Source organism: Camelina sativa, chromosome 15, assembly GCF_000633955.1.
Source record: "Camelina sativa cultivar DH55 chromosome 15, Cs, whole genome shotgun sequence".
NCBI lineage: Eukaryota > Viridiplantae > Streptophyta > Magnoliopsida > Brassicales > Brassicaceae > Camelina > Camelina sativa.
This window is the reverse complement of record NC_025699.1, coordinates 9,809,627-9,836,608: the sequence shown is the minus strand read 5'-3', so window position 1 is coordinate 9,836,608 and position 26,982 is coordinate 9,809,627. Positions and strand designations below refer to the sequence as shown.

Sequence of the window (26,982 nt, the reverse complement as noted above, 5' to 3'; positions counted from 1 at the left end):
CTACACGAGGTGGCAAAAGGAAAAGACGAAAAAAAAAAAAAAAAAACCAGATTCTCGACGACCTCTAATTTATTGATTTCTTTGTTTCCTTTTGTTTTTCATATCTTGTTTGCAATTTGAAGCGGAAAGTATTCTCTTATATATATCCAACTCGCGGATAAGGACGTTTAGTTTGTTTCTCCTCTGTGGATTACTTTCAGTTCAACCAAAATGGTGTTTGCAATAAACGCTTCAAACAAAAGAAGGTGTTGCTATCACGAAAATGTGTTTTTGTTAGTACTGAAAGAAAAATATTATTGACTTGATTGGGAACTACATCCGGAAATCCATTCTCATTTGTTCCCAAGGATGTTTCCAAGATAAAGCTGTAAACTTTTGTAGATGTTGCTGTTCATACCAAATACTAATTACCACATGACATAATGGTAACTAAACGCGCATCAGTAATGTTCTTGTCGGCTTTGGTAGTTTCATCTCGCAAGCACCTGTGCTACATGTAGTCACCAATGCATTTCCCGGTTAGGGATAACTAGCAGCACCTTACTTATGTTATCTTCACGTATTCACAGTTAGGATTTGGCGATTGAGGTAGATTGTCATCTTCATGTTAATAGATTTCATTCATTCCATAAGTTACGTGTCCTGGAGCTTTTATTCTTAGGTTGATTTGCAACAAATTGTTGACTTGCAAAACCAATTTGCAGGGCTCCGGGTTGCCAAAAGGAGTATGAAAGTGTTGCCGCAGTTAACACAGTTGTTTTACACCCAAATCAAGTACATCAACTAGTCAAGCCCTCTGTCACTGTTTTGCTGTAACAATCAGCTTCATTGTTTGTAAAGAGAGTTGTGCTTGTTTTTCTGGTAGTTATACCAGTTGTTATCACCACCTTTTCAGTGTACAGACTGAAGTGATATCTGGAGACCAAAATGGCTGTATCTCAGAGCAAATTCGTGTAGCTGTGAACTGGTATCTCGTGATTGAGATCAGCCATACGAAGCGTTTTGGGACGGTGGAATCAGGAATCACTTGCGGCTGAGCTGAGCCAAACTTTGGAGATACGGTTCAAGTGTACGACGCAATGATAAGGGGTTTATTTTCATAGCCGCACATGGGCTGCTCGATGCAATACACTTATCAACGCTAGTTTTAAATCTGGTGGATTGACTCCGAGTCTGGCTGTTGAGCTGTTAGATATGGTGAGAAATCTGGGTCTTATAGGCCTTATGCTATCACTTGCAACACTCTTCTTAGTACCTGTTGTTCACGGGATTCCAATTTGAAGGGTGCAGTGAAGGTTTTAAGGACATGGAGGCTCATTGATCTCAGCCTGACTTGTAGAAACTTATAATGATGATTTTCTGTTTAGAGCCTGATTTTCTGGATGATGTAATGCTAAAGCCACGGAGCTAGAGCTTAGAGCCTTAGAGGTTATATCCCTGATGCAGTGACATACGGAGAACGACAGAGGTGTACCAAACAAATGTGGAAAATGGGGTTTGGGAAAGAGATGACGTACTCACGTACAACACAATCGTTCACATGTGGCAAGGAGGAACCCACCCCGATGCTATTATTTACACTGTTATGACCGGTTCACTTGGAAAAGGAAACAGAAATGTGGAAGCGCAGCTCGTAGGAGGCTAAAAATACTTTCTTGGTTTTTATATCGTGTGATATGATTTCTGATGGACTTATGAAGGAAAGCAGGTCAGAAAACCATCAGAGATATGGAAGGATTGTCTGGCATGAACCCCACTAGAGATTTCATCAGTTCTTGTTAAAGATGAATGGTTTGATCTTACTGCTAGACAATTGAAAGTGGTTGTAGCCAATGGCTATGAATTGGAAAACGACACTCTATTGTCTATCCTTGGTTCCTACTTCCTACAGATCATCATTCAGGCATTAAGAAGCGTTTGAGTTTCTTGAATTTTTAAAAGAACACGCCAGTAGATCTAGGAGACTCATAAATGAAGCACGCATTGTTCTGCATTGCAAGGTTAACAATATAAGCGCTGCCCCATGAGTTAATGGCTGGTGTTTTTGCAGTTCCACCTTGCATTACTCTGCTGTGTAGCAAATGAACATTATGCTGAAGCTTCTCAGGTTTTCTCTGACTTGAGACTACCTGGCTGCAAAGTGTCTGTAAAAGCATGGTTGGTGTGTATTGCAAGCTTGGCTTTCCAGGGACAGCTCATAAAGTGGATAATCATGGTGAGACAAAAGGTTTCCATTTTGCTTGTTCGCCTTTGTATACTGATAACGTTGAAAGCGGAGAGTGTGGTAAGACAAAGTGGACGAACACCTGATCCGAAGACATGGAACAGTTTGAGTGTGGCTGTTACGAGAGGGCAAGGGCTATATATATTTGACACTATGATGAGGGATGGTTCATTTCCTACTGCTGAAATATCTTTGAGATAAAGAAGATATACTATAGCATGAAAGCAAAGATGGTTAACAGCGTGAGCTTCTATGCTGCTTGGCTCTGGTTGAAGACCGAAGAGATAAGCGAAGATGGTTAACAGCGTGAGCTTTTTCACTAGTTAAGACATTTTAATACGAATAGCAGCAACTAAATGTTGTTACTAATCATTCAAAGTTCAAAGAGAGTCTACATACAAAGTGTAACCAGGGCAGAAGAACCACTACTGAATATAAGGGATTTCTTCAAATTTTGAGCAGAAGAGCACTCTTAGCCAAATTAACCAACATATATCTTGGCTCTCTTAAGGAACAGTTAACTCTCAACTAACAAAGAAAAAAAAAACTAGGCCAGAAAAGCTATAAGGGATAGAAGAAAAACAAGAGCCCTCTTCAACAGAAGACTTTCTACTCATCACCAATAAAGACGGTCTTCTTCCCTGCAAAGACCATACAAAAACAAGTTTATAAGAAGGCTGATTGATTCTACAATGCACACACACACAAAAAAACAAAAAAGAGAAGAAAATACAAACCTTAGGCTGATGCAATCAAACATGGTTTGCTGAGAAACGACCAACACTACCATCACCAGCCTCTCCTCTCGGTCTAGCCTCTTGCACCACAATTTTCCATCCTCTAATTTCACTTCCATTCAGTTGCAATGCCTTTGTAAATCCATCCTTCAAATCTATGAAAGCAATCCTGAAAGAATAAGAAAGCCTATGTTACATGAGTTTCATCATCGTCAACATCCACCAATGCACGAAAGAAAAATACAAACCCCTTGATAGCACCAGTCTCACGATCTGTTGGAATAGAAATCCATGCCACTTCTCCACAAGTACTAAAATGAGTTCTCAAGGCACGCCTGATCTGATCATGTTCACAACATATTTTTTGTTGTTTGCATCAGCCACTTACGAATAACTACTATAACATGTCGAATTGGTTTTAAGAAAGTCGAGGACGAGAATTTTACTTCAGTTTCGTCAAGAGAATAATCAAATCCTTTAACAAAAATCCTTTGACCCCGGCTTCCTCCTCTTATGCCGCCACTCTGGTAGTTGTCACCAGCATTGCTGTAAATATTCCAGCGATACAATATTAGCCTGGAAACAAACATCCATAATCAACTTTCACAGCATGCTCATATCGCAAGTAAGAAAAATACCTGCTTCGTGGAGTATTGTATACAACCCTCTCGGAAGCAAGATCAAGATGAACTATGCGACCTAGTAATGATTTACCGTTCAGTTGCAATGCCTACATCCAAAATAGATTGAATCATCATCGTAGTTCCAATACCACTTCAATGATTCCAAAATAACCAACACGAACTTGCCTTATGAGCTGCATCTGCAGAAGCAAATTCAACATGCCCAAATCCCTTTAAAGTACCATCTTCACGTAAAGCAATTCTAACATCGACAACTTCACCAGCTTCTTTGAAGAAATTCTCTCTGTATATTGGGTTATAAATATCATACAACTAACACTTAAATCGGAAGAACCAAAAAAAAATGTTATATACTTACATGTCAGATCTCTTAATTCTGAAGGAAAGATTTCCAGCAAAAAGCGTCTTTGATCCTCCTTGCTTCTTTGGCTGTAATATAAACAAAAACACATTACACAGAACTAAAGGAAGAAAATTCATTACAAGCATTTACAGGAGTTTTTACCTGTTTTGCATTTGATTTCTGCTCTGCATTCACCATTTTAATATCAGAATCCTGGATTTCGATCAAAAGATAGAACAAAAATTATTATCAGACATTAAGCAAGTAAATACTATAGAGAATGAGTTGAAGACAACATTAATGGTACCTTTTTCTTTCGGGTCACTTTTTCATCTTTACTCTCCTCCTCATCAGATTCGTCACTAGAGCTTTCTTGTTTAGAAGTTTTTGTTGATGAAACTTTCGCCTGCAAAAGAAAGTTTAACTGTCACTTCTATAACATAAAACTAATGAGAACAACTTTGTGGAAGAATGTAACTACCTTCTTCGTAGGAGGTTTTTCATCATTGCTTTCCTGCAAGTGGGACAATAATATGAAATATTAAGTGTATATACGGAAGTTGAGAAACTATCACAAATCATAAAAATGATCCAAACTTGAGAAATAACAAATAAAAAGATACGGAAGTTGTCATGTTTTAATAGTGTATATATATATATATATATAATATATGAAGACATAGAGAAACTGTATCAAAACAAACCTCATCATCAGAATGTTCCTCTGAGGATGATGAGTCTTTTGCAGCTGATTTGACATTCTTGACAACTGTTGGCTGCTTCTTGGTAGATGTGGGTTCCTAATTATGTTTTACAAAAAAAACGAATCGCAAAGTAACTATGTGATATTAGTTTACCATTGAGCTAACAATGTATAACGCAATTCTTACCTTGTCCGAAGAAGATTCTTCTTCTGATGAACTGCTCACGGCTTTGGCATTCTTAAGGACTGCAGGTTGCTGCTTCACAGGGGAACATTCCTATTATGTTTTCTCAAAACAAAAAATGAAAATCAAACATATGAAAATCCTCCAACAGTGAGATAACGTGTAATGGCACAATTTTTACCTCGTCTGAAGAAGATTCGTCCTCAGAGGAGCCGCTTTCTGCCTTGGGCTTTTCAACAACTGTTGGTTGCTTCTTTGCAGGGGAGGGTTCCTAATTATGTTTTATCCAAAATAAAAATAAAAATATCCTTGTAACATTAAGCTAACATGTAAAAACGCAATGTTTACCTCGTCAGATGAACTACTGTCTGCCATGACATTCTTAACTGGGGCAGTTTCCTAACAAAGTTTTATTAAACAAACAAATTTCAAATTAAGCTTTCACATTCTTCTAACATGTAATGATGCAACAACCCATACCTCATCTGAAGAAGATTCATCCTCGGATGAGCTGACTTTCTTAACAGGTTGCTTCTTTGCAGGGGCAGGTTCCTAATCAAGTTATATAGAAGGAAAAAAAAAACGAATTTCAGCTAAGCATATGATATTAGGTTGTAATTATGAGCTAACATGTGTAACACAACTCCTACCTCGTCTGAAGAAGAATCATCCTCTGATGAAGAGCTCTCGACCTTTGAATTCTTAAAAGGTTCTGGTTTCTTCTTCACAGGGGCAGATTCCTATATTTTTTTTATCAAAATAGTTTAAAAAACAAACATATGGCATTCCTCCAACATTGAGATAATGTGTAATGATGTGATTTCTACCTCGTCTGAAGATGTTTCGTCCTCAGATGATCCGCTTTCTGCCTTGGGTTTTTGAACACCTGCTGGTTTCTTCTTTGCAGGGGCAGGTTCCTAATTATGATTATTTAATAGAAAAAAAATCAAAATAAGCTTATGATATTCTTGTAACATTAAGCTAACATGTAAAAACGCAATGTTTACCTTGTCAGATGAAGATCCATCATCAGATGAACTGCTGTCTGCCTTGGCCTTCTTAGTAACTGACGGTACCTTCTTCACAGGGGCAGTTTCCTAACAAATTTTTATTAAACAAAACAAATTTCAGATTAAGCTTTCACATTCATCTAACATGTAATGATGCAACAACTCATACCTCATCTGAAGAAGAATCATCCTCGGATGAGCTGTCTTTCTTAACAGGTTGCTTCTTTGCAGGGGCAGGTTCCTAATCAAGTTATATAAAAGGAAAAAAAACGAATTTTAGCTAAGCATATGATATTAGGTTGTAATTATCAATTATGAGCTAACATGTGTAACACAACTCCTACCTCGTCTGAAGAAGAATCATCCTCTGATGAACTGCTCCCGACCTTTGAACTCTTAAGAGCTTTTGCTGTTTGCTTCTTCACAGGGGCGGTTTCCTAACAATGTTTAATAAGACACAATTGCAAACTAAGCTGATGACATCTCCCTCTAACATTGAGCTAACGTGTAATGATGCAGCAAAACACACCTCGTCTGGAGAAGAATCATCCTCTGATGAGCTGCTATCTACCTTGTCTTTCTTAAGAGGTTCAGGTTGCTTCTTTGCAGGGGCAGTTTCCTATATGTATAAATCAATATTATTAAAAAAAAAAAAAAGTGGCAATGTAATAGCATTGAGAGAAGTTTGGTAATGCAATCCCTACCTCATCCGAAGAAGAATCATCCTCATCCGACGAAGAAGAATCATCATCGTCTTCAGAAGAGTCATCCTTCAGCTTAGATGGAGGTTCCTTTGCAGTAACTTTCTTAGTCTAAAAAGCAAATAAAAGAGACAAGATGAGTATAGACAGAAACATAGTACTCAGTTTAAACTCAACTTAACTAAATTTTTCACGTTGCTTTATACAAATTACACAACAAGGTTGAAGTTTTTACCTTCTGCANTGGCTGCTTCTTGGTAGATGTGGGTTCCTAATTATGTTTTACAAAAAAAACGAATCGCAAAGTAACTATGTGATATTAGTTTACCATTGAGCTAACAATGTATAACGCAATTCTTACCTTGTCCGAAGAAGATTCTTCTTCTGATGAACTGCTCACGGCTTTGGCATTCTTAAGGACTGCAGGTTGCTGCTTCACAGGGGAACATTCCTATTATGTTTTCTCAAAACAAAAAATGAAAATCAAACATATGAAAATCCTCCAACAGTGAGATAACGTGTAATGGCACAATTTTTACCTCGTCTGAAGAAGATTCGTCCTCAGAGGAGCCGCTTTCTGCCTTGGGCTTTTCAACAACTGTTGGTTGCTTCTTTGCAGGGGAGGGTTCCTAATTATGTTTTATCCAAAATAAAAATCAAAATAAGCTTATGATATTCTTGTAACATTAAGCTAACATGTAAAAACGCAATGTTTACTTCGTCAGATGAAGATCCATCATCAGATGAACTGCTGTTTGCCATGACATTCTTAACTGGGGCAGTTTCCTAACAAAGTTTTATTAAACAAACAAATTTCAAATTAAGCTTTCACATTCTTCTAACATGTAATGATGCAACAACCCATACCTCATCTGAAGAAGATTCATCCTCGGATGAGCTGACTTTCTTAACAGGTTGCTTCTTTGCAGGGGCAGGTTCCTAATCAAAGTTATATAGAAGGAAAAAAAAACGAATTTCAACTAAGCATATGATATTAGGTTGTAATTTTGAGCTAACATGTGTAATACAACTCCTACCCCGTCTGAAGAAGAATCAACCTCTGATGAGCTGCTCTCTGCCTTGTCTTTCTTAAGAGGTTCTGGTTGCTTCTTCACAGGGGCAGATTCCTATATTGTTTTTATCAAAAGATTTTAAAAATCAAACATATGACATTCCTCCAACATTGAGATAATGTGTAATGATGTGATTTCTACCTCGTCTGAAGATGTTTCGTCCTCAGATGATCCGCTTTCTGCCTTGGTTTTTTCAACACCTGCTGGTTGCTTCTTTGCAGGGGCAGGTTTCTAATTATGATTTATTTAATAAAAAAAAATAGATCAAAATAAGCTTATGATATTCTTGTAACATTAAGCTAACATGTAAAAACGCAATGTTTACCTCGTCAGATGAAGATCCATCATCAGATGAACTGCTGTCTGCCTTGGCCTTCTTAGTAACTGACGGTAGTACCTTCTTCACAGGGGCAGTTTCCTAACAAATTTTTATTAAACAAAACAAATTTCAGATTAAGCTTTCACATTCATCTAACATGTAATGATGCAACAACTCATACCTCATCTGAAGAAGAATCATCCTCGGATGAGCTGTCTTTCTTAACAGGTTGCTTCTTTGCAGGGGCAGGTTCCTAATCAAGTTATATAAAAGGAAAAAAAACGAATTTTAGCTAAGCATATGATATTAGGTTGTAATTATCAATTATGAGCTAACATGTGTAACACAACTCCTACCTCGTCTGAAGAAGAATCATCCTCTGATGAACTGCTCCCGACCTTTGAACTCTTAAGAGCTTTTGCTGTTTGCTTCTTCACAGGGGCGGTTTCCTAACAATGTTTAATAAGACACAATTGCAAACTAAGCTGATGACATCTCCCTCTAACATTGAGCTAACGTGTAATGATGCAGCAAAACACACCTCGTCTGGAGAAGAATCATCCTCTGATGAGCTGCTATCTACCTTGTCTTTCTTAAGAGGTTCAGGTTGCTTCTTTGCAGGGGCAGTTTCCTATATGTATAAATCAATATTATTAAAAAAAAAAAAAAGTGGCAATGTAATAGCATTGAGAGAAGTTTGGTAATGCAATCCCTACCTCATCCGAAGAAGAATCATCCTCATCCGACGAAGAAGAATCATCATCGTCTTCAGAAGAGTCATCCTTCAGCTTAGATGGAGGTTCCTTTGCAGTAACTTTCTTAGTCTAAAAAGCAAATAAAAGAGACAAGATGAGTATAGACAGAAACATAGTACTCAGTTTAAACTCAACTTAACTAAATTTTTCACGTTGCTTTATACAAATTACACAACAAGGTTGAAGTTTTTACCTTCTGCACTTCCTCAGAATCAGAAGAGTCAGAACTGCTAGTTTCTACCTTCTTCGGTATTTTTTTCGCAGCTTTCTCCTTCTGAACAGCAGAAAATTAAAGAGACAAGATGAGTATAGACAGAACATTGTACTCAGTTTAAACTCAACTTAACTTAAATTTGTCACATTGCTTTATACAAACAACGAGATTGAAGTTTTTACCTTCTGCTCTTCCTCAGAATCAGATGAGTCAGAACTGCTAGTTTCTACCTTCTTTGGTATTTTTTTCGCAGCTTTCTCCTTCTGAACAACAGCAAATCAAAGAGATGAGATGAGTATAGACAGAACATTGGACTCAGTTTAAACTCAACTTAAACGAAATTCATCACATTGCTACATACAAATTACACAACGAGATTGAAGTTTTTACCTTCTGCTCTTCCTCAGAATCAGATGAGTCAGAACTGCTAGTCTCTAGCTTCTTTGGTATCTTCTTCGCAGCTTTCTCCTTCTGAACAGCAGCAATCAAGTCTTTCTTCTGCTTCTTCGAAACTTGGATGTCCAAATCCTGTTCCGCATCTCTCTTACCTAACAAACAAATTATAAGAAAATAGAACATAATTGCTGAGAAGCTAGTTCTTGACAATTGATTTGTAATCACACTCGTTCAACACGACATAATAACAATGATTCAATCAAAAAACAAATCCCCAATCGTCCAAGCAGAAAAGTAATGAGCCAGAGTCAGATTCCAAGAAAAAATTGGGACTCTTAACAAAACTGAAGATGATGAATTAACCAAACAAATCATTAAGTGCATGTGAGATTGTGATGAGAGTATGTAATTAAATCATGGAATTGCTTCACGACACAATAATTCCAGTTTTTGAGCTTTGGTGAATGAAACACAATTAAGAGAAACCACAGATTTTTACACAGTATATATAAAAAAAAATAGTACCTTTCTTGAGTGGCTTTGTGATTGAAGCAGGTGGTGCGGCTTCAACCTAGAGAATCAAAGATAAAAAAAAAACACAGAATTCATAATTGTCTTCACAGACAAAACAGAGTGAGAAGAAGAAGGAGAAAGATCGCTACTTTGGTGTCGGATTTTTTTGCTAGACTTGCTCATGGTATTCTTGTAAGCTTATGATATTCTTGTAACATTAAGCTAACATGTAAAAACGCAATGTTTACCTCGTCAGATGAACTGCTGTCTGCCTCGGCCTTATTAGGAACTGATGGTACCTTCTTCATAGGGGCAGTTTCCTAACAAAGTTTTATTAAACAAAACAAAATTCAAATTAAGCTTTCACTTTCTTCTAACATGTAATGACGCAACAACCCATACCTCATCTGAAGAAGATTCATCCTCGGATGAGCTGTCTTTCTTAACAACTGCAGGTTGCTTTTGCTTCTTTGCAGGGGCAGGTTCCTAGTCAAGTTTAATAAAAGGAAATTACGAATTTCAGCTAAGCATATGATATTATGTTGTAACATTGAGCTAACATGTGTAACACAACTACTACCTCGTCTGAAGAAGATTCATCCTCGGATGAACTATCTTTCTTGACAACTGCAGGTTTCTTCGCTGCAGGGGCGGGTTCCTAATCATGTTTTATCAAACAAAACTGAGTTTTAAAATAAGCATACGATATTAGGTTGCATAAAGAAAGAAAAAAACTAAGATCACAAAAGACATAAAAGTGCTCTTAGTTACGTTTTAATGTGAGTTATACCTCGTATGAATCAGAATCATTCTTCAGTGAACTGTTCTCCTGGCTAAGCGAAGTTTCGTCTGAATTAGCCTCCTGTTGATGTTGACGTCTAGGTCATTTTAAATTAAGTAACCAATGTGGTAACTTATTAATACTTATAATGATGGTTGAGCTAACCACGCATGAATCAGAATTATCAAGTGATGAATTGTTATCACGGGTCCCTCTTTTCATAACCAGATTCTCGTCTGAATCATACTCCAATGCAGCATTCTCCTGTTGATGTTGTTTATAATATGTTATTTGACATTTAGTAAAATGATGGCCTAACTACTTATTGGTATATAAAATTGTTTGCAGAGCTAACCTCATCAAAATCAGCTTCAGGAGAATCCAGATGATTCGTCTTCTCCGCAATAGGATTTTCATGTACTCTAAGGTAGTGGATACAAGCTAGTTTGTTGAATCTGGAAAATATCAAAAGTATAATCCATTAATGAAATGAGTATCTAAAACATTCAAAACAATTAACTAGATACTCACTGACGTCGGAGCCGTATATTCCTGCGGATGTACAACAAATTACTCCGTTTATCCTTAAGTTTGGCCTCCGTGAACTTGAATTTACCAAAGGGACGTCCTGATTGTGTGTAACGACCGTCATTCACAATTTCATAATGGGTCCCATCTGAGTATGCATGGGAAACTACGAAGAAGAGGCCCTCTTGGTTTATCCCCGGTTTTGTTGGAGAAATTGGTAAATGACCTTCTGAAGCTTTGACAAACAGAAGTCGAGTGTCAGATTCCGTCAGAAAGTTCACCTGCGAGGCTCGAAGCACATGTCCAACATCTGGATGTTCATCCGCCAAAGTTTGTAAATTTGTGAAAGTGTCTCCGATGACCAACTTTGCTACCCATGGGGTACCGTCAGGGTGGCACATATTCAATTCTTTTTGCTGCGGCATGATTTCAGACAGACCTAAATAGCAGACAAGAAAACAATCATGAGCGAGCAACGTGATAGCTTCTATAACAAAGAATAACTCTAAGACTCTAAGGAAAGAAAGAATCAGCAACACTCATCTAATTGTAAGTTATAGCATAAAACGTATCTAAAGTTCTATCATAGTCACAAGCAGGATCAGTAACAAGCTGAACGAATCAAACGGATAAACAAAATAAGAAAAAAGGAACTAACATGATAGCTTCTTTAACAAAGAGTAACTCTAACCTAACGAAAGATTCAGCAACATTCATCAAAGAAGAAGTTATAGCCTACAACGTAACTAGAAGTTCTTGATTCCGAGAAATAAACCGAATCAGAGAAAGTCGCAATCTCCTAAAGGACCGTAACAAACCAAAACAAGCTAAGCGAATCAAACTACCGGAGACTGAGTGAGAAAACAACGGCGGGGTGAGAAGTAGCGGTGGTGACAGTCGCAATTGCCGACGAATCAGAGAGAAGGTATCCAAATCAGAGAAAGTCGCAATTTCCGCAACAAACCAAAACAAGCTAAGCGAATCAAACTGATTAACCATCAAAGAAACATCGAGAAAATTACCAGAGAGACTGAGTGAAAAAGCAACGGCGGAGGGAGACGCAGCGGTGGCGACAGTCGCAATCGCCGAGAAATCAGAGAGAAGGTTTCCAAATCAGAGAAATTCGCAATTTCCGCAACAAACCAAAACAAGCCAAGCGAATAAAACTGATCAGTGATCAACAATCAAAGAAAAATCGAGAAATTTACCAGAGATAGTGAGTGAGAAAGCAACGGCGGAGTGAGAAAGCAACGGTGAAACGGCGGAGTGAGAAAGAAACGGCGGAGTGAGAAAGCAACGGCGGAGTGAGACGCGGTGGTGGTGACAGTCGCAATCGCCGACTTATCAGAGAGAATTGAGAAAGTTTCCGAATCTTGAAGCCCACGCAAACCCCAATGTTTCCAATTTTTTCCTCAGATGACTACTGGCTCGAGATTTTATAAGTAGACTGTAGACACCACACCACTGCTGGGCACGGATCGGGTACCCTTTACTCGACCCGACCCGACCCGCGAGCTAGGAAAAGTGAAAACAGAGGAAGGGGTCTCGAGTTTTATGCAAAATTTATGTACGCAAATATAAAACGACATCGTTTCTTATGCAAATTTAATAATTGGGCTTGCTTTAAGATATTTGTATTGGATGTTAAATGTTATTGGATTTAATAAAATCTCTGGGCTTTTAAGATATATGAGTTGGGTTGGAGAAAGAAATAAATCTATTATTTAACCTAAGCAGACAAACAACACACCACACAAATCTATTTTCATCTTGGTAAGAAAATCAAACGAGAAACTTAGATAAAAGATAAATTACAGCGACACTTTTTACTGAGGCTGCAACAGAGGAATTCAACCAGCAGATGCAAATGCAGTTTTCTTTTGTTAAACCAACCCTTATTAAGCATGGTGAGTTTGCCGCTTTCCGTGTCAGAGTTTACTTGAGCCAAGGCAGTAAGTTCATACAAGTAAGTAACGAACAGAGTTGGTGCTTTCTTCACTTGACCCAGTTGCCCACATATAGCACAAGCTAAACCTCATACAGTCACAACAAGCTGATAGGAGGTCTATAAACGTGATTTCATCCGGCTTGAATCCAACCCCAGTCATGTCTTCAAAAAGCTGGAAAGATTTGGCTTCATGGCCATGATGAGCACAACCAGCTAACATGGCGTTGTACATAACCGTGTCTCTCTCCAAGCTACTGTCAAAGACCTTTCCAGCATACTCAACATTTCCGCATTGTGAATACATGTCAACAAACGCAGTAACAAGTTTTTTATCCATTAAAATGCCTGTTCTCAAGCTGTGGCCGTGAATCTCCTTCCCAAGTTCCATAAAAGCTTGAAAGAGCATGCACCAAGGATGCTAACCATGACCAAAGAATCAGGAATTTTGGTCTTCTTGGCTATAATAAAGTCACGTGCAAGATCAAGCACAGAACCAGGTTGACCTGAATTGAGATATCCCAAGAACATGGCAGTCCAGACCACTAGATTCTTTTCAGTTAAAGAATCAAATAACCTTTTTGCCTCAACCATCTTTCCGTGAGAAGAGTAACCAACGATCATTGAAGAAGTCGAATACAAGTTTCCAAAACCATATAACAAATGGACAGACTCCGCGTACTTCATATTTCCACACTTGCAGTAAACATCAACAATTCCACTGCTTACAAACTTATTAGAATATGATCCATCCTTCAATACCCGAGCATGTACTTCTTTCCCAATCTTCAGGCTCTTTAAACTACTCAGAACATTTAGTACAGCCATAAAACGCATTGGTCAACTTGGCAGAAAGCTTAAGCATACTAGTGACAGTAAAATCATCTATCCAAATCCCATCCTTCTCCTTCCTATGCATCTCACCAAACATCTCAATAGCTTCACTCTCACACCCATCAGTTTTGGCAAACCCTGAAAGCAAAGTGTTGTACGTGATCAAATCTCGTTCACAATTGGCACTTTTGAACAACTCACGCGCTTTCTTTAAGTTGTTGAACTTTAAATAGGCCGAGATCACCGCGTTCCACGAGTAGACGTTTCTCTCAGGCATTTCGTCGAACACTTTCCGAGCTTCCCGCAATAAGCCATTATTTGAGTACTTCATGCCCACTTTCAGAATCTTAAACTCGGGAAAATTCTAGGACAGGGGAGTCCCGCGAGCCGCGACAACTCCCAACTTTATTACTGTCTTTAAAATATTGGGCTGAATTCTTATTTGAATTATATTGGGCCACACTAAAATCCCACTAGATTATATTCTAAAGCCTGTGATTTTTGAAGAAGAATCATCCTCAGATAAGCTGCTCTCTACCTTCTCTTTCATTAAGAGGTTCTAGTTGTTTCTTTGCAGGAGCAGGTTCCTATATATGTGATACGTGATCATGGTTTGGTAGATTAGAGTATGGTTAGGACATTTTAATTAATTAGTTTTGGTGGTTTACTTTATGAATTTGGTTTAAGTATTTTCCTTCATGGATTGGGGTTATGATTTAAGTTGTATGAAAACCTATGTATAAGGTTCTCTATTGATTAATAAGAGAGGAAGCCCCAAGAATTAAACTTAATCTCTAAAAGAGAATTAAGGTTAAGAGGGAGCTAAGGTCATCTCCACTGGTTGTTACTTCCCAAAAAGAGAACATTGCTTAAATTCTCCAAATTCCCCAAATTCTTTTTATTAAAAACTAATAAAATAATGCAAAAAGAAGAGAGAAGAAGAGAGAATGTTGCTTAAAGTGCTTAGAGTATAATTATTACTTAGTTTATTTTTACATTTGTCCGTTTCTCATTAGTTAAATATTAAAATATTAATTTTTTTCTTTTAGCAACGCTGAAAAATTTATCTGATGCTCTAAGCATTCCTATCCTTCTTAATGCATTAGCAATAAAAGAGGTTCATAACACATTGATCTAACAATAAAATAATGTTTAGATTAAAAGATAGACCAAAGAACTTTTATCAAACATAAGCAAATACATTCTATATAGAGAACTATCCTAAAACAGAAAGGATGTGGCACCTTATTTGTTTGGGTTACTCTCTCATTCTCATGGGCGTAAGCAATCTCCATAAAATGCCTTCGTAAAGGTTGAATTGGCCACCAAAGAAGATGATTTTGCCTCATATCTATGTATATATATACGTTAATTTAATTACAATGATGTCAAAACCAAGTGCTTAACTATCTGCGGTGCTCGAATTTTTGAATGTTTTTATGTTAATGTTATTTCTTATTATATAGTTGCAAAAATATTTTTGTAACCAAATTAATATTTTATAATTATTCGATACACACATATCTATTAATCTATATGGTATTTATTTCAAATTTTAAATAGCTTAATTGGGATTTTAATTGGATTTTTTTTTTCATTATCCACTTCCCTACTTCCCTTAGGTAATCTCAAACCCTAGAAAGTGCTCACACTAACATGATAGTGCTTTAGACAATTGAACAAATAAAGCACAACCTCATCAATTGGTTAATCAATTCAACAAGCTGATCATATATTATTGGCTTTAATTAGCAAGACTATTTTTACTGGGTAAATGAAATTAGTGAATGTTTTTGTGTTACTGTTATTTCTTATTATATATAGTTGCATAAATATTTTTGTAAAGAAATTAATATTTTATAAATATTCGATAAACACATATCTATTAATTTATATGGTATGTATTTCAAATTTTAAATATAAAGAGCTTTTTCCATTATTCTAACTTTTGTAAGAAATTTAACTTAAATAACATGTTTAACTGTTTAAGGTAGTGAATACACTTGAGTGTGCTGAATCTGGGGAAAACAAAAAAAAACAGAAATACTATCCATTAATGCAATGATGTATGCGCAAATATCACTACAAAAAAGGTATATATGTTGTATCACTTAAATCATATCATAAAACTAGATGATATAATATTAAATTATTTATTGATAATTGAAACAAATATATAGGATTTAGCATCAATTATTCAACTGATATTATAATTATTTATTTTGGCATCAATTAATTAAAGTTGATTCACATTCTATTATATATTTACATCATTTAGATAATTGATCTATCTATTCATTTTTAGTAAAATTATTTTCTTAAACAATACAATATTTACATCAATCATAACTGATGTTAAAATAAATTTTATTAATAAATTATATATATATATATATATATTGAAAAAAATCTAACGTAATTAAGAAGATAATATATATATAAAATAAATCTTAATTATTATACAAGAAAATAATTATTACATGTCTAATCAAATTAATATATATATATATATTGTTTGTATTGATTCTTTATCTTGAGATGATCACAAATTAAATCTTAAGCTAGCCTTATAATTGAGTTTCTCATTTATAAACGTAGATTGTTTTAGATATTGACTTTTAAATATAATAAGTTTATAACTGTCAACACTAATTATATGATTTTTCTGATTTGTTTCTTTTCTCACCCACAATCTTTGTTTTTTTGCCCACAAGGCCACAACTTTCCTTAATTCCTTAATGCTACTATATTCTCTCCAAAAATATTTCTTGTAACAAATCTCTCTCAATTCTTTCAGCCTCCGTAAACATATATTCTACCCTATATTCTAACTATATTAGATTCTAAAGGGGTGTCTTCAAATTTGTAACCACCGGAAAGCAGAGGAGACTTTCTTCTTACGCTAGCTTAAACCCTAACTTATTTGTGTTACATAATCGATCCTTGCTTGCTGAATAAGATATGCTGTCCGATCTTCCGAGGGATGTGGCAGAGGATGTGCTCAATAGGCTTCCAATTACATCTATGAGAGCAGTGCGATTCGTATGCAAAAATTGGAACGCTTTATCCAAAGATGAGAGTTTTACAAAGAAGCACCTTGCTCAGGCCAAAGCAGCAGCAGGAGCAAGGGAGTTTATAACGGTTATGGTGATTAATTATCGGGTTTATTTGATGAGTGTCAACCTCCATGGAATCCACAACAACGTTGACCCATCAATAAACCATCTAGGTAAACTCGTTAGCCTAACCGATTCAGATCGAGTCGATATATCTGTTGTGTATCACTGCGACGGTTTATTGTTATGCATCACCAGAAACATCCCTAGGTTCGTTGTTTGGAATCCTTATTGCGGCCAAACCCGGTGGTTCGAAACAATACGCAGACCTAACCCTAGATATGCTATAGGATACGAGAATAGCAAATCATGCCGCAGCTACAAAGTATTGAGATTCTGTGAACCTTCTCGCGGATACGTTCGGTATGAATTGTACCACATCAACTCTAAATCACCTAGTGATGTCATGTCTATCCCTATTACTATCTTTCCAGATTGGGATATAGAGTTTTATGCACGTGGCGTGTCTCTCAAGGGAAACACTTATTGGTTTGCTCAAGAAAATTGTGCAGGAGACGACGGAACAGAAATAGGGTACCAAGATTTTTTGATCTGTTTTGATTTTACAAAAGAGAGATTTGGACGGCGTCTAAGTCTACCGTTTCACTCAATTATGGAAGATACTGTGACTCTATCTAGTGTTAGAGATGAGCAACTTGCAGTCTTGTTTCAGGAAGAGGATACGTTACATTTGGAGATATGGATTACGACTAAGATTGAGCCTGAAGCAGTGTCATGGGGCAAGAAGGTGTTCTTAGCGGTGAATATGAAACCACTCGATGATTATGCATTTGATGTTACATCAGGGAGTTTCTTTGTTGACGAGGAGAAGAAAGTTGCCGTAGTTTTTGATATTGACAGAGGTACGGGGATGGTCACGGGGATGGACTGCTTCGCTTATATCATTGGAAAGGATGGATATTTCAAAAAAGTGGATCTCGGAGACCCTTCAGAAGATTGTTCTTTCCCACTTATGTGCTCTTATGTTCCAAGTTTAGTGCAAATTGAACGACCTACACGAAGTGGCAAAAGGAAAAGACAGGGAAAAAAATAGAAAAACAAATTATGATGATGTTCTTGTTTTCCATACCTTGTTGTGATGTTTTATTTCTTTCTTTGTTTCCTTTTGTTGTGATGTGTTCTTGTTTCTCATATCTTGCTAGTGCAATTTGAAGCGGAAACTCATATTTCCTAGGAAGTTATTTTTATCACAAGATCACAAACACACACAAAAATGTGTATTATTGTTAATAATCCAAGAATGATATTACTGACTTGCTTGGGAACTGCATCTGGATATCCAAATTTATTTGTTCCTAAGGATGTTACCAAGATTAAGCGATAAACTTTTGCAGATGTTGCTGCTCATACACTAATACCACAAGAGGTAGGGATGAAATTTCACAATATCAAGGGAGAACCAAACCGAACTACTTTTCTGAATTATGGGTATCATTAGAGTACCTTATCGAGTAATATATAAGACAAAAACTTTTTTTTAGCGTTATCTAGCAGCAGCTTAATTATGCCATCGTCAAGTATTCAGCTTGCAAAAGAAGCACATATAGGATTTGGGGCTTGAGGTAGATTATGAGGTTCCATTGATAGTTCAAAGTATTGAGGTTCCATCTATTTTATAATTCAAAAAAATACAAAACTAAAATTTTAGAAACTTCTAAATTTGAGATAGTCCATTGAAGGTTCTAAAAATTGTGTATATCACTTGACTATCTTTATTTGACACACAATCTCCAACACTTGCTTCAAGAAACACAAACAAATACATGTCAAAGCAACTTCTTGTTCTTGTATGATTCTCTAAGAGCAGACTGCTTCAATTTAGAATCCGACACACCAAATCTAGAAATGAATAAAGCTAAAATTTTCATCTAAAAGTTTCTCAATACATACATTTTGGAGAGCTTGTTTGGAGCACCACCGATAACTTTGGCGACACGGAGGAGAGCCACCGAGCAGAACGGGTTGAACACGTTGAAGTTGAAATGAAGAACGGGTTTTTGGGATTTTCAAGATACGTTTGCTTTGTTAACCACACAAATCGATGCGTCTTCATCATCATCATCACCACTGCTTCCCAGAGAAAGAGAAACGATCATGTTCTCATGGCTATCTCCTTCTTCGATATGATGATCACGGCCATCACCAACTGTCCCAATTTCATCATCCGATATTTCTTGTATCTTGATGGGACTGCTTGGTTCCAGAGGGAGGCCATCTTGGTGGATGCATACCCAAAAGCTCTGAGAGCCATCATAAGTGAACAAGAGTAAGTCTCTGTCAATGAGACCAAGACTTCAGTCAGAACCAAACTCTAATAGTCAGAACCAGATGAATCCAGGAAGATCTAGTCTAGAATACATGAATCAAACTATATAAAACAGAGGATTCAAACTAAAAAGTTAAACAGAAACAAAGCTAAGAGAAGACAAAGAGTAGAGTAATCAAATATTTCAAGTTGTACAGGGAAAACAAAGATGGCATTTTTTTTTTGTCAGTTTAACTAAAACTAACGTAACATGAACACGAACTACACAAATAAACCATTCAAAAATTGTGTATATATCATTCTACAACCTAGCAAGACGTGATTTGGAGAAGATAAACAGAGAGAGAGAGAGAAAGATGATAATCTGAGACTGCCTATCTACCAAAATCAAGTAAAAAGTGATTTGATAAAACTGTCTTCATTCATGCCTAATAACAAATAAATAACCCTAATCTACATCAATAAGAACCCTAAAAAATTTACAAAAATCAGAAAACCTATTTTATTCTTAGGTTTATTTGCAACTCTATAGTTGGGCCTGGTTCAAGTTCATTAATAAAACGTTTTCTTTTTTCTTTTTTTTTTGCTATAAAGTAAAGTACAAAACTTTTTCCCTATAAGGAGGTCAGAAGATAGAATTTCTTCTGATTTCTGAAGCTTTTTACCCTAACTTACTTGTGTTAAGTCACGATCCTTGCTTGCTGAAGAAGATGCTGTCTGATCTTCCAAGGGATTTGGCAGAGGATGTGCTCATTAGGATTCCTGTGACATCTATGAGAGCAGTCCGATTCGTTTGCAAAAGTTGGAACGCTTTATCCAAAGATGAGAGTTTTACAAAGAAGCGCCTTACTCAAGCTAAAGCAGCAGCCTCAACTGAGTTTTTGGCGGTTATGGTGATTAATGATCGGGTTTACCTGATAAGCGTCAACCTCCAGGGAATTCACAACCACGTTGAACCATCAATAAACCATCTAGGTAAACTCGTTAGCCTAACCAATTCAGATGGAGACGATATATCTGTAGTCTATCACTGCGATGGTTTACTGTTATGCATCACGGAAGACCCCCATAGGTTCGTCGTTTGGAATCCTTACTGCGGCCAAACCCTGTGGTTCGAGCCAATAAGCAGACCAAATTGGGGAAATTATGCTATAGGATACGAGAATAGCAAATCATGCCGCAGCTACAAAGTTTTGGGACTTATTGAATCTTCTGGATACGTTCGGTATGAATTGTACTACATCAACTCTAAATCACCTAGTGATATGACTATCCCGATTACTATCTTTCCAGATTGGGATATAGAGTTTTATGCACGTGGCGTGTCTCTCAAGGGAAACACTTATTGGTTTGCTCAAGAAAATGGTGTAGGAGACGACGGAACAGAAATAGGGGACCAAGATTTTTTGATCTGTTTTGATTTTACAAAAGAGAGATATGGACCGCGTCTAAGTCTACCGTTTCACTCAATTATGGATGATACTGTGACTCTATCTAGTGTTAGAGATGAGCAACTTGCAGTGTTATTTCAGCAAGTGGATACGTTACATTTGGAGATATGGATTACGACTAAGATTGAGCCCGAAGCGGTGTCGTGGAGCAACAAGGTGTTCTTAGCGGTGGAAATGGAACCACTCGATGATTATCCATTTGAAGTTACATCAGGGAGTTTCTTTGTTGACGAGGAGAAGAAAATTGCCGTGGTTTTTGATGTTGAAAGACGTAAGCAGATGGGCTACTTCGCTTATATCATTGGAGAGGATGGATATTTCAAAAAAATTGATATCATAGACCCTTCAGAAGAGTGTTTTTTCCCACGTATGTGCTCTTATGTTCCTTTAAGCACTTATGTCTAGTTTCAGATATCAAATAAACTCGGCATATTCTAGGACAGGGGAACGAGTACTCCAACTCTATCACAGTCACTGTCAGAGAAATCTATCTCTATGAGCTTCTCGTCATCATTGTGTTCGAATGGTCTGTCTTGCTTTCTATATCATATTCGGGTTCAAATTTTCAGCACGATCTGTTTACATTGCAGTCATGAGAAAGACGCCTAATTATGTTAACCGTTGAGATATTTATTTATTTTTGTGGTTTTTTGTGAAGACTTTTACCCTAATGGAGAACATGTTACATATTATATAGTTTTTTCTAAGCTCGATTCTATAATTTAGTTCATATTATATACTGATACGAGTCGCGTGGAAATCGTGCTTTACAGCTTTATCATATTCTATGAATATGCCCACTTTGTATTACATTTTTAGATTAATATATCCACAAAAGTTTACAATATAACTTTTTGAAGATATAGTGCTCAACCATGCCAAAAACAACTTAAAAGTTATTAATTATGTTTGTGCTTATCTCCCAATCGTTAAGAAAATAATCACCGAATGATTATTTTACATTTTAACTCACTTTCTCATAGGAGATCCTAGTAGCCAAGGAATGCAAAGATCGACCAAAAAAAAGCAACTAGTAAAGTGCTATCGAATTATTCTAAAATATATATATTTGACATGTTTTCTTTTTCTTTTTTTTTTATATCACCATTTGCATTTTATTATTGATGTAAATGTTTCTTTATATGAGTAACGTTTGCTTCTATGATTTCAAACACGAATTTACAGATTTATTATTATATAGCACCCATATATTGATCCACAATAAATTGAAAACATATTTTTGGTAAACAGTCTGCATTCTGCAATAGTTCTGAAACCTATCGGCCGTTACTTGAATACATTACATTTCAAATAATTTACGTGGATCAAATCAGAAGTGATCTGTATCCACTTATAAAAGCAATCATTTTGTTCACAATGATGATACTCAAGCAAACATGCATACACATGATTAACTGATTGGTGTGATGTCGAATCTCACATAGACAATAAAATTCTAAGAACTCTTAGATTTGTTTGTCTGGATGTAGTATTAGATAAAACTACAACTTCACTTTAACTGGTCCACAAATCCACCCATCTAGGGGTTAGGACCTTTTCTTTCACGTACAGCACATGCGAACATGCCTGCTGCTTATGTAATAATTTTTATTTGTACAAAATATTTCACATCAATATTTCATTAGGCCTGATTACTATTGCCTTTAATTTGGGTTTTTATATATTACTATGCAAATTCAATATCAGTGAAAATAGAAAATACATATCCTCAAACCCCGCTTTTGCTTTATTAAAAATTAAAATATTGCATGACTTTCATTTTTCTTAAAAAACTTCTAACATTTTATCTAAGTTTGTTTGATAATATCGACTAAAAATGTTACGGTAATATGTTTTTTTGTTTGTATCAATGTTAAGTATGTTACTAATATGTTAGTACTAAACAACAATTCATCTACTGTTCCTTCTGAATTTACGTTTATATATATATATCATATAATAAAAATAGGTGGATATGGAAATTTTATTCAACATTCTTTGTGGTGATTAATCTGAAAGGACATTGAGTTTTAAGTCAATAGAAACCACAGAGAGAGCTTTATGAATTTGTGGTATGTTTTTCAAGTGATTGGAACAGTTGTTTTGTTTTGATTTAAGTCGTGGCCCAACGATTCCCCTATAAATTGTATTGTGATTGATTGCGGACGTGACACCATTTGCTTTATTCAACGTGAACAATTTTTCCTTTTATTCGTTCTGGTAGAAACTCAGATTTAAGATAAATATGTATTATACGTATAGTCGTATACCATGCACAGAAAATATGTATATTATGAGGATATATAATTTCTTATAAATTCCAATCACCGTAACAAAACCAATGTTACAAATTTGATGGATATATGTATAATGAGTTTGTTTGGAAATATAATAACTTTTTTTCGATAATAGCTATAGCTGTTCCAGAGCATTTTAAGTTGTCAGAAACTTGGATTCAGGTATATATTATTCAGATGCGGAATCCATATATTATAACTCAAGCCGGCCCTGTAGTTTCCACTCTCCAGAACAAATATGTTTTAAAAATAAAATCAACGTTTATACGAAATGTAATTGTTTAAGGCCTCAGACAACATAAACCATCTTTCTTACCAAGATTGCTTAGAAAAAGTATACAATATTCATTTTCACTTGTATTATGTTGTTCAACAAATGTCTTAAGTCCTCTCATGACTCATCATCTTCATGATCTAGTTAGCATATGCAAATTCGAAACGTAATAAATAGAGACATATACTTTTCAGATAAAAAAAGAATTAGCACAGAAATTCAAAAGCACGTGGTGAGACTTTTCTAAGTATATAAATTGTTAAGTACGTAGACTCTACACACCTTGCTTAAGGACCCATACATCTCCTATAACTCTATGAACTAACTAAATCAGTCACCCAAGTTAACACAAATCAAAATGTGTGATTGTAATTAGCTCTTTACAAAATGTTCCAAACTAATTCATTATTATGCTGACAAAAGAGTTGAATATCTAGAGTACGCCAAAGTTTAAAAAACATAATAAGTACTCTCAACTGCGTAGATATTACTTTGAAGTCAACGGATTTTGTATACCGACGGCTTTCTTTATAGGGTGCATGATGCATTAAATGATAGATAAGATATTTTGCTGATGTCTATCTGATGCATTAGTTGATTCTGAAATTAGTTTATTTCCGACTATAAGTTGATTACACTAATATGAGAATGAGTCACAAATATATACTACTATACGAAATACGATTGATGTGTGTTGTAAAATGAGATCACATTGGAAATGCGAAAGTGGGGTCATCATAATATCATAATAGGAAGTCCAAAATTACGAGCTGCCCGATATTATGGTCACCTATGATGGCTGCCTTTTCTGCTAGTACTTTGGCCCACTTCACTCACCATTTTGCAACTTTTTTCAATTATTGGATTTCGTTTCTTTCTAATATGATAGGTTGACAACTAAAATAATTAGGTGATAATGGAAAATGTGGTTCATAGTTGATATAAATATGAAATTGTTTACCATAACATATGATATACATGCTCTCTAATATATCATAGTGAGAACCACGATTTATGATGGAAGCACTGATAAAAGAAGTAATAGTAAATTAGATGGAAAGATCCCAAAAGCTAGCTTTTGACCAAAGGTAGATAAGTTGAGAAACTGATTTCTTCATAAATCGTGCTTCTTATGTCATCCGGAAGAAACCAAAAGGGTATAGAAAGTTAAGAACTTGATGTCATCCCGAATGAACCAAAGGGATGGGTTATGTAATGTCTATCAATATAGTTATTTTTTTGTGGCAACAAAATTCTTACTATAGTTTGTTATTAATTTCCTTGATATTAAAATTAAACGAGTGTTTATTATATAGTCATTAAATTTAATAATTGAGGATGGAATTAAACGAGTCTTTGACCTCTAAAGAGGACGAAATAGTTTTGATAATCACATAGTTTTGTTTTTCCGTAAAATTCAACCAAAAGAAAAGAGTCCACAAGTAGAGAAGCAAGTTGTTTTGACAATTCATATAGTCTTCATAACAGCGATTGCTCTCGTAAGCCAACGACTGACTTCTCTACTGATTGTTTCTTGCAAGTAAGTATACAGAAGACTATTATATTACAATGTTTTTGAAGGAATCTTATGATATTATTATTATTAGAGTGATTTATTACCTCTTATCGTCTTCAAGAATCAAGACATGTGGTCTTGGACTGTTGTGTGTGTTGACCCGGCTTCTCCAATGAACCTTCATTAATATATGCATTTCTTTTTTTATACATTATACAGTCATTGTTGGCTAAGGCTCTGTTCCCACAAGGCACGCAGAGTGAAATGCACTTGCGGACTTGTAAAGAAACATACTAGGCAAATTAATACGGATATGTTTATCAGAATAATACTGTTTTATATTGTAGCCAGTTCGTGATCCGAATCTTAATGTAAAACTAATGGTAGTGTGCATGTATAAACCATCGGCGTGTATTATAATAGCAAATATCATATCATCTCAAACAGATATAGATTAATTATCTTGATAAGTGTGTATTACCATTAGGTTACTCGCTATTTGAAATAAAGAAGTACACTATCTGAGCTGTTTTATGCGTTCAATCCTCAAGATCAAGTCGACAACAGCAGTCAACAAGCTCACATGGAGAGTCATGGCACAACAAGTAGACTTTTCCTAGTTTACCTTTTAACCCCTCCGATTTTATTTTTATTTATTGTGGTCTTCCTTTTTGTTGGTAAATTAATAAATTATGAGTAATCCAAAAAAAATTCAATGCAAAATATCATCAGTTTGACCAAAAATTAACAAAAATTCAATGAAAATAATACACATGTTTACATAGTATTAAAATGAAAATTTTGTATCGAATAAGTTGTCGTTTTTTGGTTTCTACTGATATTCTGTTTTGTCTCTAATATAAACATGCAAATGTAATGAAATGAAATGATGATACATGACCATAGTTTTGGACAGCTTTCCCATTTGCTCGGACGATTATGCCCTTATCTTATTGGACTCTGAAGTCTGAACAACACACGTCTATATAACTCACACACCTCATAACCACAACTTGTTGTTAGAATACTCAAATCCTCACAACTCTCTCTCTCTCTCTCTCTACCTCACGCCCCATACCTTCTCGAAATGACAGGTTCCGTTCCGGAAAACCAAACAGCTCCGCCGCCGCCACCGGTGAAGCATGTGCCGTCGGAGTTAGGTGTCCCGGCGAAACCACCAAAGAAGAACAGATATGCATTCGCGTGTGCAATCTTAGCTTCCATGACTTCAATCCTCCTTGGCTATGGTTAGCTTTCTCGTTGTTTATCTCTCCTTTAATTATGATTCTCTCAAGTAAGAGACTTGGTTAACAAAAACAAGCTTGTTTTGGTTTTGCAGATATAGGAGTGATGAGTGGAGCAATGATTTACATAAAGAGAGACTTAGATATTACCGATACACAAATCGGTATCCTCGCTGGATCACTCAACATCTATTCTCTTATAGGTTCTTGCGCCGCCGGAAAAACCTCCGACTGGATTGGTCGGCGTTACACTATCGTGTTGGCTGGAGCCATATTCTTCGCCGGAGCTATCCTCATGGGATTAGCCCCTAACTACGCTTTCCTCATGTTCGGAAGATTCATCGCCGGTATCGGCGTCGGATATGCTCTCATGATTGCACCAGTTTATACCGCCGAAGTCGCTCCGGCCTCATCCCGTGGCTTCCTCAACTCCTTCCCTGAGGTACACATTTGTTATATAATAAGATTACACTCTCGGTTATTATTTTTTACCTTTTTACTATTTAGAATTTTTACATCGGGCTATTTTGACTTTTCGCCGTATTAGAATTATTATCTGACGTGGCAGAGCGGTTATGATGACGTGTACAGGTGTTCATAAACGCCGGGATAATGCTCGGGTACGTATCGAACCTGGCCTTCTCGAAGTTTCCGTTGAAGCTGGGATGGAGACTCATGCTCGGGATCGGAGCCGTACCTTCAGTGGTGCTCGCCATCGGTGTTCTAGCTATGCCGGAATCTCCACGGTGGCTCGTTATGCAAGGCCGTCTCGGCGAAGCCAAACGCGTTCTCGACAAAACCTCTGATTCCCTCGCCGAATCAGCTCTCCGTCTCGAAGACATCAAACACGCCGCCGGTATTCCCGCCGATTGCCACGACGACGTCGTTCAGGT

At 36.3% G+C, this 26,982-nt stretch overlaps 4 protein-coding genes and 1 pseudogene across 16 annotated transcripts in view; 3 read left to right on the top strand and 2 right to left on the bottom strand.

The window, feature by feature from the left end:
* On the bottom strand, nucleotides 2,562–12,643 carry LOC104746265 (nucleolin 2-like). Of its 13 annotated transcripts, XM_010467699.2 has the most exons (39): nucleotides 12,334–12,643; nucleotides 12,148–12,155; nucleotides 11,129–11,564; nucleotides 10,953–11,052; nucleotides 10,763–10,861; nucleotides 10,607–10,678; nucleotides 10,394–10,474; nucleotides 10,219–10,302; nucleotides 10,065–10,136; nucleotides 9,829–9,874; nucleotides 9,298–9,455; nucleotides 9,090–9,170; nucleotides 8,887–8,967; nucleotides 8,655–8,762; nucleotides 8,480–8,569; nucleotides 8,295–8,387; nucleotides 8,120–8,191; nucleotides 7,945–8,037; nucleotides 7,761–7,850; nucleotides 7,584–7,673; nucleotides 7,414–7,485; nucleotides 5,843–5,932; nucleotides 5,663–5,752; nucleotides 5,486–5,575; nucleotides 5,316–5,387; nucleotides 5,184–5,234; nucleotides 5,017–5,106; nucleotides 4,839–4,928; nucleotides 4,653–4,748; nucleotides 4,430–4,462; nucleotides 4,256–4,354; nucleotides 4,111–4,161; nucleotides 3,964–4,034; nucleotides 3,771–3,888; nucleotides 3,600–3,691; nucleotides 3,408–3,507; nucleotides 3,210–3,301; nucleotides 2,962–3,130; nucleotides 2,562–2,865 (listed from the first exon to the last, which is right to left on the bottom strand). In XM_010467699.2, exons 3-38 carry the CDS (start codon nucleotides 11,548–11,550, stop codon nucleotides 2,977–2,979), a joined length of 3,483 nt encoding a protein of 1,160 aa, XP_010466001.1. In that variant the 5' UTR covers nucleotides 11,551–11,564; nucleotides 12,148–12,155; nucleotides 12,334–12,643; the 3' UTR covers nucleotides 2,562–2,865; nucleotides 2,962–2,976. The 13 variants fall into 13 exon arrangements, 12 of the variants coding, with proteins under 12 accessions (XP_010466001.1, XP_010466004.1, XP_019092741.1 ...); XM_010467702.2 differs by having other exon boundaries at nucleotides 4,839–4,907; nucleotides 12,148–12,643; XM_019237196.1 differs by having other exon boundaries at nucleotides 8,887–8,964; nucleotides 12,148–12,643.
* On the bottom strand, nucleotides 12,879–14,276 carry LOC104748308 (annotated as a pseudogene).
* Nucleotides 16,866–18,074, top strand: LOC104748307 (F-box/kelch-repeat protein At3g16740-like). Its single transcript, XM_010469971.1, has one exon. It carries the CDS (start codon nucleotides 16,866–16,868, stop codon nucleotides 18,072–18,074), a length of 1,209 nt encoding a protein of 402 aa, XP_010468273.1.
* LOC104746263 (putative F-box protein At3g17620) lies at nucleotides 19,989–21,374 on the top strand. The gene has a single exon (XM_010467697.1). The coding sequence runs from the start codon at nucleotides 20,018–20,020 to the stop codon at nucleotides 21,161–21,163; it is 1,146 nt and encodes a 381-aa protein (XP_010465999.1). The 5' UTR covers nucleotides 19,989–20,017; the 3' UTR covers nucleotides 21,164–21,374.
* The window catches only part of LOC104746262 (polyol transporter 5-like), a 4,826-nt gene continuing 3,697 nt past the window's right edge, over nucleotides 25,854–26,982 (top strand). The window contains exons 1-3 of the mRNA XM_010467696.2: nucleotides 25,854–26,092; nucleotides 26,185–26,531; nucleotides 26,681–26,980. Of these exons, the coding sequence (XP_010465998.1) occupies nucleotides 25,933–26,092; nucleotides 26,185–26,531; nucleotides 26,681–26,980 (807 nt within the window). The 5' untranslated portion in view covers nucleotides 25,854–25,932. The remainder of the gene's footprint in view (nucleotides 26,093–26,184; nucleotides 26,532–26,680; nucleotides 26,981–26,982) is intronic.

Bases quoted from the DNA above. Each gene is read 5' to 3' on its own strand.
- LOC104746263 (XM_010467697.1), top strand. From the start codon at position 20,018: ATGCTGTCTGATCTTCCAAGGGATTTGGCAGAGGATGTGCTCATTAGG.
- LOC104748307 (XM_010469971.1), top strand. From the start codon at position 16,866: ATGCTGTCCGATCTTCCGAGGGATGTGGCAGAGGATGTGCTCAATAGG.
- LOC104746265 (XM_010467699.2), bottom strand. From the start codon at position 11,550: ATGCCGCAGCAAAAAGAATTGAATATGTGCCACCCTGACGGTACCCCA. The intron at 9,875-10,064 runs GTAAACATTGCG...TTGATTCTCTAG, and splicing joins ACAGCAGTTCATCTGACGAG to GTTGAAGCCGCACCACCTGC. The intron at 4,929-5,016 runs GTAAAAATTGTG...AAAACATAATAG, and splicing joins ACGAATCTTCTTCAGACGAG to GAATGTTCCCCTGTGAAGCA.